The sequence below is a fragment of the Perna viridis genome, chromosome 8, assembly GCF_037379345.1.
Source record: "Perna viridis isolate PV_CMFRI_1.1 ecotype Kerala chromosome 8, ASM3737934v1, whole genome shotgun sequence".
Taxonomy (NCBI): domain Eukaryota; kingdom Metazoa; phylum Mollusca; class Bivalvia; order Mytilida; family Mytilidae; genus Perna; species Perna viridis.
The window spans coordinates 26721232-26736650 of record NC_142452.1 but is presented as its reverse complement, the minus strand read 5'-3'; the positions used below and the strand labels follow the sequence as shown (position 1 = coordinate 26736650).

The window sequence follows — 15419 nt, the reverse complement described above, 5'->3', positions numbered from 1 at the left end:
TTCCAGTATAGTGTCTCTAGACCACTGTGGTAATCATAGGCCACCCATTCAATGCTGAAAAGGCAAATAGAACAATAATTAATCATAGAGCTTCCAGTATAGTGTCTCTAGACCACTGTGGTAATCATAGGCCACCCATTCAATGCTGAAAAGGCAAATAGAACCATAATTAATCATAGAGCTTCCAGTATACTGTCTCTAGACCACTGTGGTAATCATAGGCCACCCATTCAATGCTGAAAAGACAAACAGAACCATAATTAATCATAGAGCTTCCAGTATACTGTCTCTAGACCACTGTGGTAATCATAGGCCGTCCATTCAATGCTGAAAAGACAAATAGAACCATAATTAATCATAGAGCTTCCAGTATAGTGTCTCTAGACCACTGTGGTAATCATAGGCCACCCATTCAATGCTGAAAAGACAAATAGAACCATAATTAATCATAAAGCTACCAGTATACTGTCTCTAGACCACTGTGGTAATCATAGGCTGTCCATTCAATATTGAAAAGGCAAATAGAACCATAATTAATTTAAGAGCTTTCTGTACACTGTCTAGACTACTGACATGGCCAAAGCCTTAATTCTGATAACACATTATATTCTGTAAAGTGAAAGTAAGGATACCAAAAGATCAGAACCCCTTAATTACTTTGGAAAATTTTGCAAATTTTGTGCAAGATTTTAGCAGCGAAATAGACTTGAATGAACTACCGAATTATCAAATTAAGTCAAATGCGACTCGTAACAATGACAAAATCAAAGATGAAAAAGAATCCTATGATAATGAGGGCGAAAAACCATATGAGGACAGGGATGACAGTTCGTCCTCTGTTAAACATGTAATTGCACCGGGAGATGATGGATGTGAATATGCAGTTGTTGATAAACAAAGCTCCATCCAATCTTCTAATAAATATCTAGATCAACAAAATCTAACTCAAATAACAACAACTTTTCATGTGTAACTTACGTCATTTTGTTGAAGTCTTCTAATCTGTGGACACTGACATTTAACCTATCCCCTCTTGTCAACCATAGATCCTCAATTATAGCTGGAGAAGCATCACGATATATGTTTAAAGTCTCCTCAGCGTACACTCCAAGAATATCATAAGCCTGAATAGTGAAGTTCAATCGATCACCATCAGCCCAGTTGAGAGTCAATGATGTTGATTGATCAGTAAGTTTTTCACTGGGAAGGGCTGTAAAGGACTGAGAATCCTTTGGATTGGGGTCCATCACATCAAAGGCAGTTTTGAATTCAACAATTCCTGAAACAGTGGACAAGGCAATGTCATAATATTAACTTATTAAATGTCAATGTTTATTATTTACATACATCAGAAATATTAGGAAAATGCATCTCCAACCAGTCAAAAAAAGTTAAAATGGCTTACATATAATAAAAAAAAACAAACAAAAATTAAAAACAATAAATAATAGTTGCAAGCAAGCTTTCAAAAATAATACTCAATTAGTTTTATTTTGACTTTACATCTGATATGTTGAACCCTTTAGTTGAATAATCTTCCCTTGCAATCATGACCAACATTATCTTCATTCATACATGTACCATGTCCTACCTTCATATAAAACTTCATAAAAATCTAAAGATCGCACATTGTAAAGAAGGGATTCCACTTACAATTTTAACATGTAAAACCCTTATTTGGAATTATATTTATTTGAGTTCATCCCACAGTATTTACCTTTCCTCTTGCACTTCCATGTATGATGTCCAACCTTAATTTACAATTTCATCTAAATCCATTGAGTATTTTTTAGAAGTGTTTTATCAAGAAATGTTGATCAAATATAACTGGCAAAACAAAAAGACAGGCTAAGGTAATTCTCATACACCACCTTAAAGATTGATTCAGGCGGGATAGTGAAAAACATTACTAATAGGATAATTAATTGGAAAGAGTGAATAACCAAAATATTGTCACGAGTGCCGAACAACGCCTAGATTTAACATGAGTTAAATCTTCAAGCATTCTTGACACGAGTGATCATATTTTGGTTATTCACGATAACCAATTGACTATCCTATTTAACATATAGATTTTCTTCATAATTTATAGATATTTTTAGCATGAATTTTAAATTCTGTGATTGTGAATTGATATCAATGTTGTGACGTTTTAGCAGGTGAAAGTCTGAGAGTGAAATTACTGAATTTATTTAACAGTGTGAATTATCAAAATTTAGTACACTGGGAACATTCGGTAAAACACTGCTATCTATATAATAATATAGTATTAATGTATGACCTTTTTCATATTGGCCCTGTAACATGCCCAAGGTATTAATAATGGCCATTACAGTCATCCAAGGCCATTATTAATACCAAGGGCATGTTACAGGGCCAATATGGAAAAGGCCATGCATTGATACTTTTATTAACCAACTTTATTACAGGACACAGTCAGAATCAATTATCAATGCATACAATTTCACATTAATTAAAAATAAGTTCATATCTCCATGAATCAAATATTTATGAAAATAAATCATGAAGGTTTTTTGTCTTTTACAATAATCCCCCAAAAAATCGTAAATTTATAGACAAGTACAAGATTAAACATACCTAATAATTTACATGGAGAATTGCGATCACCAAAAATGAATATTCATGAGCTAATCAGTCACGTGACCAGTCGCCCGATACCTGTCAAAAACCATGACTTTTCAGATATCCATAATTTACGGAATATTTGGGTTGTTTCCGTCATTGTTCTTAGGCTTATTGATACTGTCCTAGTATGTGACTTTACATTTGAAGATTAATTTCAACACCTGGATTCATGCAAAACAATGAGATTTGACTGCACATTTCATCCTTGAAAATCACTACAAGATGAAAGTCACATTTTTTATTTAGCATTTCTGTATAGAAAAGTATGTGCTCCCGCTTTGAGATTTCATTTTTGTTGCCTTTTCCAATAAACCCCCCCCCCACAAAATTGTAAATTTAAAGCTCAAGATTAAACATACCTAATAATTCAATATACTTAGGCCCAGTACCATCTTTCAGCAACTTTAAATATCCTTATCTAATTAATTGAATTATTAGGTCACTCTTAATTGAAATTGTCACTTATTTTAAGAAACGTACGCCATTCTGATTTAGTTCATAATGGCGCTGTATTGATGTCCTGTTTTGAAATTCATAATGCATGACTGTGATTTGGTAATGACCGGCTGTAGGAATTTCCAGTTCGTAATGACCAGTTGTCGAAATTTTCTGTCATAAAGGATGGCCATTTCTATACATATTGTAGTAAGTTGGTTAATAATAAATTTTAACTCACCATGAATATGTGGCACCTTTTCATTTGTTCTGTTACCATACAAATCTTCATAAATAGGATCTGTCCCTGCTGCTAAGTTTAAAACTGGGTTTAACCATCGATTACTCTTGTGCCGTGTATTCTGAAACCTATCTGGCCAAATCATTTCTACTGTTGAAACATCTTCAATTACCCATACATAGTCAGTATCTTTTGAAGCTGTAGTACACTTCACAGGATCACCATGTATCGTTACTTGTGATTGGTCATCAAAAAAGAAAATTCCTCGTCCTGTTTTGTGATTACCAGCCACATCAAATGCTGAGATGTGGATGGAGTACATTGAAGGCTGGGTTACAGTTATAGAGAACTATAACAAACAAAAAATCATAAGTAATATTAATGTGAACAATAATTCTACATAGATTAAGACAATTTAATTGGATCTGTAATAAGCCATTTGATTGGTGGGTCTCTTTTGACAACATAGGTTATTTTGTATAAACTAATTTATCAGACACTTATTGATAAACTTCACTTTGAGGGATTAACTTAAGCTTGAAATTAAAGAAACCAATCTTGTAAACATTTTTGCATTTTGTAGGATTTTAAAATCTCATTCAATAAACCAAAGTTAATGGAATCTGTATGAAGATACATTTACAAACACTTGTTACACAGCATGCATGTATGGGTGATACTCTCCATTTTGATGAATAGGATGATAGTGAAGGTATAATTTTGTGAGTTGATTTGCTCTCATGATACAATGTGGAATATACTGGTTGTTGGTGTTTTTATCAGTGGTCATTATGACATTTCTTATACCCTTACATATAAAACAATTCATGTATGTGGGAGATTCTCTCCCATAAGCACTGTCTCAATGAAATTTATTACATTAAAGCATTTTTTTTATGTAAAAATTAAATTATTTAGCATTATTGTAAAAATATAGTAATTTAACCAAAATCATCTAACTTTTATGTGGGAGATTCTTAATTTTTCACTGATTTTGTAGGAGTGTACCCCTTGATGAGGAAAGGTTGACAGGTATGCATTTCTACCATTTATAATAAGCAACCTTCAAGAGCATACAACTACAGGAAGTAAATCCTTACTGAAGAACTGCCATTAGGTAGTGTGTTAGTTTCCTTAATATCAAATCCATCCTTTAATCCATCAGCAGTGGCAACTAAATCAAACACTTCGTACTTAAAGTGAGACATTCCTGACAAATCGTCTGACCATCCTCCCCATGTAAATGTTATAGTTGGCTGAAATAAAGAATAAACAGCTGACTTATCATTCTCCATATAAACTGTCTTAGGAATGATAGCTCTTATACAGAAAGATGGGCCATTTTAAATAGACCTATTTCTTTTTCCCAATATTGACTTCGTTTTTTTTTTTTTTTTTTTTTTTTTTTGTGTATGGGTAATATCCCTTCGAAAAACTTGTAAAATTGTCCTGCATTCTGTATATATGAATAACGACTATTAATGGTCAAAATGAAATATTGCTGAAAACATGATTAAGTTGTTGGAACAATTTTCATTGCATCGATTGCATCATAATACATGCACATACTTATATGATGATTTCCTTGTCTTTCATCGAAGACCAGTGGGTGGCCTTGGGCCGACATTTTCATTCCAATGGGGTTGTCTCTTTGACATATACACCATACCTATTCTCGTTATACATACTTAAAATACTGCACAGCAGAGTTTTTTTTCTGGCAAATGTTTATTTTGGTAACAATACCGGTTACTATACTATAGACAAGGGTTTAGTTTGGTAAAAATATTGGTCCCATTGATGCCTACTGGCAGTAAGCCACACAAATTCAATTGAAACCTTATCCTGAAGTGTGACAGACTGACAGCCCAAAAATATACTAGCCATAACATGTTTGAAGGAATATATTTATATATTTATTGTATGTATATTTGTACATGTACTTACATTATCAGTTACATCTTGTTGTATAAAGATAAACGGAGTACATGAAGCTCCCTGGGTTTTAGAACAATGGTATGGGGTAACTAAATCCCAGTGATACTCAAATTCTCTGGTTGTTTCCTGACCTTCATAGAAAAAGGTTTTATACACTTCCCTTGGAAACTCATCTCTGTTCTGTATTGTTACAAATCCTCCATTTGTTGCTGAGACTTTATATATGATTCTGTAAAGAAAAGTTTATTGTCTAATGAGTTATAGATCAATATATGACTGATGACTGAACAGATTGGATTGATGAGTGATGAGTGATGACTGAACGGATTGGTTTGATGACTGACGAGTGATGACTGAACGGATTGGTTTGATAAATGATGACTGAACAAACTGGTTTGATGACCGATGACCGAACAGATTGGTTTGATAGGTGATGAGTGATGACTGAACAGATTGGTATGATGACTGATGAGTAATGATTGAACAAATTGGTTTGATGAATGATGAGTGATGACTGAACAGATCTGATGATTGATGAATGATGTTTTGAACAGATTTTCATGATGACCAAACAAATTGGTTGGATAGGTGATGAGTGATAATTGAACAGACGTGGTTTGTGGCTGATGACGGAACAGATATGTTAAAGAATGATGTGCAATGATTGAAGAAATTGTTTTGTTAGTTGATGAGTGATGATTGATCAAATTGGTTTGATAACTGACGAGTGATGATTGATCAAATGGTTTGATAACTGATGAGTGATGATTGATCAAATGGTTTGATAACTGATAAGTGATGACCGAACAGATTGGTTTGATGAATGATGACCGATGATTGAACAGATTGGTTTGATGAATGATGACTGACGATGGAACAGATTGGCTTGATGAATGATGACCGATGATGGAACAGATTGGCTTGATGATTGGTGAATGATGTTTTGAACAGATTTTCATGTTAACTGAGATATGTTTAATGACTGATGAGTGATGACTGAACAAATAGGTTTGATAGGTGATGAGTGAAGATTGAACAGATTGGTTTGATGGTTGATGATTGAACAGATATATGTGTTGGTTATATAAACTGTTTCACGGTTTAAAATAACAAAGATATGTCTCACATGTTGCATATGGTTGTTGTTACTCAATATTTGATAGTGATTGGGCACATGCATGACACAGATATTGATGTGTAATGTTGTGATGCTAATGTAGCACTAAATGATATTGACTTACCATGAGTTAAGCTAGTCTTAAACTAATCTCAGCCGTGCTGATTTTTAAATAAATCCGATCAGAAAACTTAACACTAAAGTTAAAAACAGAAATGTTAAAAGTCAATAAACCCTGACTATGGGGTCTTATACATAGAACAGTTAAGGAACTGTGATGATGTGATTCTGATACAAATGCAAATTTTAAGATTTAATATAACTTATACAATATATGATGCATACTTATCATCGTGTTGCAGAGGAAGCCAGTTTGGACCAGTGAAGGTACTCAGATAAAACTCCTGGGTACAAGTCAAATGGTCAATAGGTTCATATTTGTTCATGGTACCACACGTTTGTACTTTAGTACTCTTTAAGGAACCTCCTGAAATGAAATCAGCATTCAGTGGATATTAAGCATACACTGAGAAGGTTATGTTCTTGTTCAAGTGTATCAATTTTCACGATTTTAAAAAATTTCATTTGTCCCCTGTTTTGAATGCAATAATTTCATTGCAACACCCCTCCCATCAGCTTCTATGCTTTAAAAGTTTGATTACATAGGAAACACTGGTAATAATTTCTGAATTCATAATTTGTCTCTGTACATGTGAAATGATTGTTGTTCAAATTCATAATGATTTGTTCATCTTCATAATCTTCACTCACTTACAAAGTCATGTTTGTATAAAAACATTTAAAAAAAAACAATAGAATTAAATTTAACTGTGTGACTTTGCAGTCACATAATAAAAACAAACATTTCCTCTTTTAAATGTAATAAAAACTGTTCTTTAATGGATTAAAGTGTCCATTATATGGTATTTCACAGGAATATTCATATATTTCATACAGGATGGGGATATTAAGGGGGAGACAATATTTAACAGCATCTTATTTTTCAAAAATATATTTAAAAAATAGCATTGTTTAAGTATCGAAGAATTTAAAATAAAATTTTAGTAGCATAATAAGATATGCAATGGGATTGATTTATGGTAAGTTGAGAAATGTATATGGTTTAATTAAAAATATGTTACCACTCAATAACTATACTTCTTTAAATTTCAATTACACCGTTAAAACTCAAAAATCCCTATACAGTCCAACTAAATGAACTATATCATGCAATTCAGATGTAGTCCATGACTTCACAGCAACTATATGAAAAAATTCAGAAATTATTGCAATGTTTTAATCAAAGTGAAAAATTTGACTAACTTAAAATCGCAATATGCATTTTACTCAAAAGCACAGAAAAAAAATTATATTTTCAATTTAATTGACAAAATCATCATAATTCATGCAATGATATCTGAAATAACAGTAATTAACAATCAAGCCATACCTCTGTACAGAGAGATGGTTGTTTTCATCTCTATCAATCCAACTTTAAAATTCCTTACATAATGGTCAGCATCCAGCCCAACATTTGGTTGTAAATATTTGGCAGACATTTTGGTCTGTGCAACACCAAAGAAAACAAAGTTGCTCCATACGATTGGATGACCATCAGTCACATGATTTGGGTCATTTTCTATTTTTCTTATTTTACGCTGTAAATCATCATAAAAAATTCCATGGTTCTCCAGAATAGGTGGGGATTCAGCAACTGTATAATGAGTTTAGATGGATTATAAAAAAAGAATATACAATAAAAACACTGAAATTATTATGTCCTTAAAAAAACTGTTTTATTTGTAATTCTATCCTTTTTTGCATAATGTTTCTATACATTCAGTGAAGGGACTTCCAAGTATATATAAATGATCAATCTATGCAAACACTTCTATATCATCTTGTCAAAATCCAATTCTAATATTTTTTTCAGTACAAAAAATTAATATTTTAAAATGAATTTTCACTTTCCAAGACTAAGATAATTTAGTAGTAGTATGTAGTTTCAGGCTTTTGAATTTGGTCATTAAAGGAACAGATGCTATTTTATCAATTTAATAAGACTATGCATTTGACCCGTTTACATTATATTAGCATTTATTTAAAACTAAAAGAAATGTGTTTACAAAACATTAATGCCCTCTCAAAACATGTGTTAATTTCAAACAAAACTGTCAACTAAACAGGAAGTCAATATATGACTCGGAGACTTAAGGAGGCAGACCTAGGGTAAGGGAAACAACTCTTGAAATCAGTGATATGTTTGTATCATATTCAATTTCACCAAAGCTTATCAAGCTTTCATTTCAAACAGAATGAAATCAATCCATGTTACTTTGATGCTTACATGAAATTGATGTAAAATGCTGAATACAAACATTCCAAAGATTTTTTAGAGTTATTTTCCTCACCTTAGGTCTACCTCCTTAAGTCACAAACCATGGAACAACCATGATACTGAAGCTCCATCCGGAATTAAAAATTATGACTATGAATTTTATTGTTTAATGTTGTATTAAAATGAGTAACCTACTTTTTTCACAATGAGTTCCCTCGAAATTAGCAGCACATTGACAGTTAGCAGATAATTCATCTGCACAGGTTCCTGGGTAACATCTAGTACTATCAGCTCTCCAACTACATGCCTCTGTAAAAATTAATTTAAAAAATAATTCATGGCTGCCCATATTTTATAGAGGAGTTAAATATGAGTGGTAGTGTTCTAGGATTCCACTTACCAAAAGCAAGTGTTACTCTGGTGTTGGAAATTTGTCTACATTATATTCCACTTTCCCTTCAGCAAGTGGAAAACTTAAGATTTCTTTAGATTAAAAAATTGTACATCAGTTAACACTTCATAAGCAGTGAGTAAATTATAGAATTGGTACTAGAAGCAAATTTGAAGGATCTATTAAACACATCAAAGCTACTTAAGATTAAATATCAATAAAAAACTCAGTGAAAAAATCTTTGTGGTCATATAAAAATGTGACCAATCACTCTCTGTTAGATTTTTGGACAGAACAATACTTAAATATTAAAGTTCGAGGGTATGAATAGCCTTGTAAATTCTACAAAGAGAAGGTAGGCTACATCTGAATAAGTTTGAGTTATCTACCTTTGTCTACATTTCCTTGATCAGAGTTACTGATATGTCAATATATCATGTTCCATGATTGAAACCACATTCCTCTAGCTTTTAAATTATCATAAGTTAATAAATATGTAGAGGAATTTGAAATAAGAGGATAAAATTCTAAAGATTACTACCTCTGAAGTTCTTATGCTGACAAGACTTTCTGACATCAACACCTGTGATGAAAACAGAGTTACCTCCCATAGTACTTACAATGACATGACTTTCTGACATCAACACCTGTGATGAAAATAGTTACATGTACCTCCCATAGTACTTACAATGACAAGACTTTCTGACATCAACACCTGTGATGAAAACAGTTACATGTACCTCCCATAGTACTTACAATGACAAGACTTTCTGACATCAACACCTGTGATGAAAACAGTTACATGTACCTCCCATAGTACTTACAATGACAAGACTTTCTGACATCAATGCTTTTGATGAAAACAGAGTTACCTCCAATAGTACTTACAAAGACAAGACTTTCTGACATCAACACTTGTGATGAAAACAGAGTTACCTCCCATAGAACTTACGCTGACAAGACTTTCTGCCATCAACATCCCCAGTATAAGCCTTCCAATATTGTCTAGCTGCTATCTCCCCATCACACCACCCACAAATCAGATTCTGGTTATTATCTGAGCATTTTCTGTGAAGGCAATTATCAATTTTCCCACAAACTGAAATTAAATAATTTTATTCTTTTTCATTGAACACATATTAGCATACTACCGTGATTACAAAGAATTGAGAATATGTATACTTTACTATTGGGTCTTCTTATAGATTTCTCTGGGATTTAAGACTTCTATTAGATTTTTCTTGGACCTTGTGCTTCTGTTTGGTTAATTTAGGATTTGGACTTCTTTTAGGTATATCTGTGACTTGAAAAGGTATACTGGGATTAATCCCACTGCACGGCCAAATCAGAAAATAGCTCTGGACACTGAATCCCAAAAGGGATTTAACTGGGACTATTGATTTCTTATAGATTTTTCTGGGACTTTGAACTTCTATTAGGCAAGTAAAAACACAAAAACAAATATAACTGGCAGGTACAAATGTTGGAAAAATCTTAAAAGTGCTGTTCAAAAATGGCCAAAATTTGAGGGTATGCAAAAAAATTTGAATCAGAAAGGTTAGTGAAAACAAGATATTTTTTTCTTAAGCCTTAGGTTTATTTTGGACTTTTACATTGTTTTAGATTTTTTGTGCCTTTGGACTACTATTAAGTTTATCTGGAACTTAATACTTCTATTACATTAATTTGTTTTTTTTTCTTCTTTTAGGCTAATCTGGGACTTTGGACTTCTATTTCATTAATCCTGAGCTTTGGAATTTGTTAGAATAATCTGGGACTAGAGACTATACTGTTACACGTAGGTTAATCTCTGACTTTGTACTTGTATTATGTTTATTTTTGACTAGTATAAAGTTGTGACCTACTGTAGCAGTATTTATCTCCACCGTAGAAACCATCATTACATTGAGAACAAACATCTGTTTGTCCACAGTAACCAATGCCATCTCTGAAGTTCCCTTTCCTTGTAATCTGCACATCATCAGAATAATGGATATCACAAGCTTCAGGGTTTCCTTTACTATCACAACTAGCTAAAAAGAGAAAAGAAATTAAGGCATGTTGAAATTTAAAAAAGAAAGAAAAATTATCATAAACACGAAATTTACTTTGACTTAGACGATATTTTTAACCGCAATATGAGAGAGGCTATCATGGGGTGTAAGAAGGGTTCTTTTCAGCTTTTTCAGAAAACTTTTTTCCCTTTTGGGATTCAGTTCTGATTTTGCCACCCATTGCAATTGATGGTCAAATAACAAAAACGCCTGGGCACTGATTGTGAATCCCAAAAGGGATTAACATAAAAACTGTGCATTATACATACATGTTATAGAACTATAGAATTTTTTTTCTGCATGAAATCTTTATTTTTTTTTTTTTCAACTTCATCCCCTCTAAAGAAATATTGCTTAGGTTCGACATTTAATGCTATTAATGTACGCCACAGAGTATTTCCCATCCCTGCTTCTATTTCAAAGAAAAATCCTGAATCCGCCTCTGAGGATACTCCTACAACATACGGACGGAACGACCAAATATTTGCTTCGCAAATTTGACAGTTCTAACATCGTTGGGAATTTTCAGACCCTTCTATATATATGATGAAATGTTTATTTACTGGTATTTTGTTCTGCAACAGAATGGTTCCATCGATCGGAGAGTATTTAAACTGGGGACCGTAACGTCGTAATATATAGATTAAAAAATAATTCATCCGAGCAGGGAATGTAGGCCCAAAAGTCCCTGATCCGACAGATTTTGACATGTCATGTGCATAATATCACATATTTTAACTATATTTCAAATATGGTCTGTGAAAAGGTGCAATTAGAGACCTGTAAATTGATTACGAGTCTATGGTGCGATATAGGTTTATAAGGTAAATGATCTGGTTTAAACACAAACACTAAAAATGCATAAGGCTAAAAACCACTAATTCCACTTCCCATGGGCTTCTATGCTAATTTCACAATATTCAATGGCTTCTCTGGACTTTACCTTAACTTTAACCTGCAGAGGACTATATATCAGCATGATTCTACATATGTCAGCTCACAATCCTCAGAATGGCATGTGGGGTTAGCAGACTTGCAGTGCAGTACTGGTCACCGGAAGTGAAGGGTCTATAAATAGCATGGGAAATCCCAGTGTTTTCACAAGATAGGGGTGTATTTAAAAATCATTATGGAGATTAGGCTTCACATCACAAGAAGCAAAATGCACCTATAAAATGTACACAAATGTTTTTCCTTACAGATAAGATGAGAACTTTTTTCACAGCACTATGAGGAACAGGGGTAATTTCTGCGTAGGACTATTTTTGTGTACGTTCCAAATGCTCATTGGTTGAATTGGTGGTCTGTAACCATAAACAAAAAACGGTATGTTTCAATCTAAAATGTATGTACACTGTGTACATAATTTACTTCGCAAATTCGACAGTTCTAGTAACATCTGAATTTTTCAGAGTTATGCTATGCTAGGAGAATTCGGCAATATCATTAGTGATGTCATATTCACTAATTTGCACATAATTAAGTGTCAAATTGGTTAGCAAATAAACAACTAAATAAACAATTAACAATTTCATGATAAGAATCCCAATTTTCAAAATTTTATAGCTTTGTTATTTTACATCCAATTTTGGTTTTGTCAAATGTTTCATTAACATAAAAGAACTCATACTTTATATAGACAATAGACAATATTTATTAGCACAAACATATTTACATTAAATGGTTATGGCATAATGCAATACAAAACAAAGCGCAAATAAAAGTAATATGACATATTAATATGAACAATAATTTGATCAAGGTGCAACAGTGGTATACAGTTTAATAAATTTATGTATTTATTCTGATTTCAAAACATTCTTTCGTAAATTTTGTAATTAGTTTGATTACATTGAATGGGCAACTATTTAATAGGGAAACTAATTCTTTCATTGTAAAAAATGAATTAGAGAATACAAGATTATCAACTTTATTTAGCTTCTATTAATTTGTTTCTTTGTAGGTTATAGTGGGAACATATTGAGAAAAGTGGTGTTCATCTTCAATATCACCATTTTTACACGAATTACAAGTTCTACTATTTCTATCTATTTTGCAATAGCTCCCCTTTTCTATTGCTAAAGAATGGGCACTAACACGGAATTTACAAAGAATGGATCTATCAGATTTATTTTTACAAATGTCTACATATGTGAATTTATAACTGTTTTACTTGAAGAATAAATTTGAAATGATATTTATATGTAAACCTCTTTTTTTTTTGTTATTTTGTATGTATGATTTTAGTTACTTTATGTTCTTTGTTGTGTATGTCTGTTTTCCATGTCTGGTCTTTGTCCCTGGATTACATTCTTTTGATTACCGCTGTAACCTTGGTTAAAGTTGATGCCCCATGCCACTCAATGGATTTTTTTTTCAACCAAAACCAAATCATAGGTAAGTGATGATATCACAAAGAACTCTCCCTGCACCACAGACTAATCAAGGGAACCAAGATTCTAGCGGAAAATAAAAGAATGTAATTCAGGTACAAAGACCAGACATGGAACACAAACAAACACAACAAAGAACATGAAGTAACTAAAATAAAACTTCTGCAGTGATGACTTCAATCTTGTAGCAACATAACCCTGTTCCAGAAGCCTCCTTGTAAGAAGCCTAGCGCAATACAAAAAGTCTGCGTAGTTACGGCAAGCTCTGGCATAATATACATGTATGAGATGTGATATGACCCAAGTGTGTTAAAGACATAGTACATAGTATGGACAGATCCATAAATTTGGAAAATGAGGTTTCCGATTCATGGCCAGAAATTGTCGGATTAAGGTTTGGTCATACATGTATTTGCCAATATTTTGCACAAACTTAACAAAATTTTGCACTAAAGGGATAGCTAGGTATACTGTTGAGATGTTTGTTAGACGTATACTTAAATTTGATTACGGATACTGCATTCTCTCTTCGTGTAGAAAACTAACGAAAAATCGTCGACAGCTTTACAAATGAAACTATCTAGAGAATCCAAAGCTACATGTAACTTACGGTTACACTGAATGTCCAAATTATGGTTATGTGAATAATCTCCATTGTTGTCATAGCAACCAGCCGGACAGCTTTGACGTTCACAGTTGTATTCAAACATGTACGCTCTCTGAAAAAAAATCACGATAAATTAAATAATTGTTTGTGCGTGTATCTTACAGGGTACATAAATTACATATTGCAATGGTATTTTTAAGGTGACAAATACATGTATCCAGGGACTTTATTAAATATACACTCCCTGATGTTCCACATATTAACTTAGCTTGTGATTCCACGTGAGGGTAAGATTTCTTAATGGGCACTGCTGATGACAAGATAGTCTTTGGTACGTGTACGTGAAATTGATTGTATTCAGTACATATACTTGAATTAATCTGAATCATGCAAATCTTACGTTAGATGATGATGATGATTGGGGTGTTTTACGGTCTTGACTGTCGATCTTACGGATCTCACATGACCTCAAACTTACGTTAGATATACAATATTTCCACGCGACGAATTTCCTGCCAAATATACCCTTCCAAAGGAGGGGCGTATCCTGTTACGACAACCAAAGTTTTTGCTCTTCAGGTACCCTTTTTTTTAAGAATAGATTGGGTATTTTACGACTTCCCCCAGTACCTACACCCTTCCCTTCGGGGAACCTTTATTCTCGACGAACCAATCCAGATTTGGATGCTTCGCCTCAGCGATAGGACCTAAGCGTTACCGCGGTCCAATACGAATGTTCTTGACTAAACATTACTGCCCTTGAATATAATACAAGAACAAGTTCAAACAGCTTCGATAGCCCTACTTTATTAGTCTATTAATTATAGCTACTTAAGCTATTTTCATATTTTTTCACCGAGCTAAGAAAACGCTCCGAACTCATAGATTTTAATCAGAAAAAAAGTGTTTTATTATCCTCTTGTCAATAATAATTGTCTAGCATATAGAGAAGTCAATCTATCCATAGCTTCCAAAAATGTATATGTAATTCAAAGTTACAAATGGATTTTCCTTCAGTTTCGAAGGATTTTCAAGATTTCTCCACTCGAGAGAGTTATATTTTAGATTTCAACCCATGATATGATAGACAACTGCTCGGCTTTATAGTCCTAACTTCCCTGAATATTAGGTCAATCAAATGCCAGAGACGTATTATTATATCATAATTATGTTTATTGTTTTTTTTCAGTAGTTGGATATTAAAACTGCCAAAATCAAATTTGAGAAATATAAATACTCAGGACAGTCACGTCGAGAGG

At 32.9% G+C, this 15419-nt stretch overlaps 1 protein-coding gene across 5 annotated transcripts in view; it reads right to left on the bottom strand.

Annotated features, from left to right (window-relative positions):
• Positions 1-15419, bottom strand: part of LOC148610031 (uncharacterized) — a 75601-nt gene that overhangs the window by 40248 nt on the left and 19934 nt on the right. For all 5 annotated transcript variants that reach the window (XM_088541926.1, XM_088541931.1, XM_088541928.1 and 2 more), the window contains exons 4-13: positions 14164-14272; positions 10972-11139; positions 10059-10205; positions 8911-9024; positions 7828-8091; positions 6723-6864; positions 5270-5489; positions 4423-4578; positions 3323-3671; positions 979-1279 (exon numbers count right to left, since the gene is read on the bottom strand). In XM_088541926.1, the coding sequence (XP_088398052.1) occupies positions 979-1279; positions 3323-3671; positions 4423-4578; positions 5270-5489; positions 6723-6864; positions 7828-8091; positions 8911-9024; positions 10059-10205; positions 10972-11139; positions 14164-14272 (1970 nt within the window). The remainder of the gene's footprint in view (positions 1-978; positions 1280-3322; positions 3672-4422; positions 4579-5269; positions 5490-6722; positions 6865-7827; positions 8092-8910; positions 9025-10058; positions 10206-10971; positions 11140-14163; positions 14273-15419) is intronic.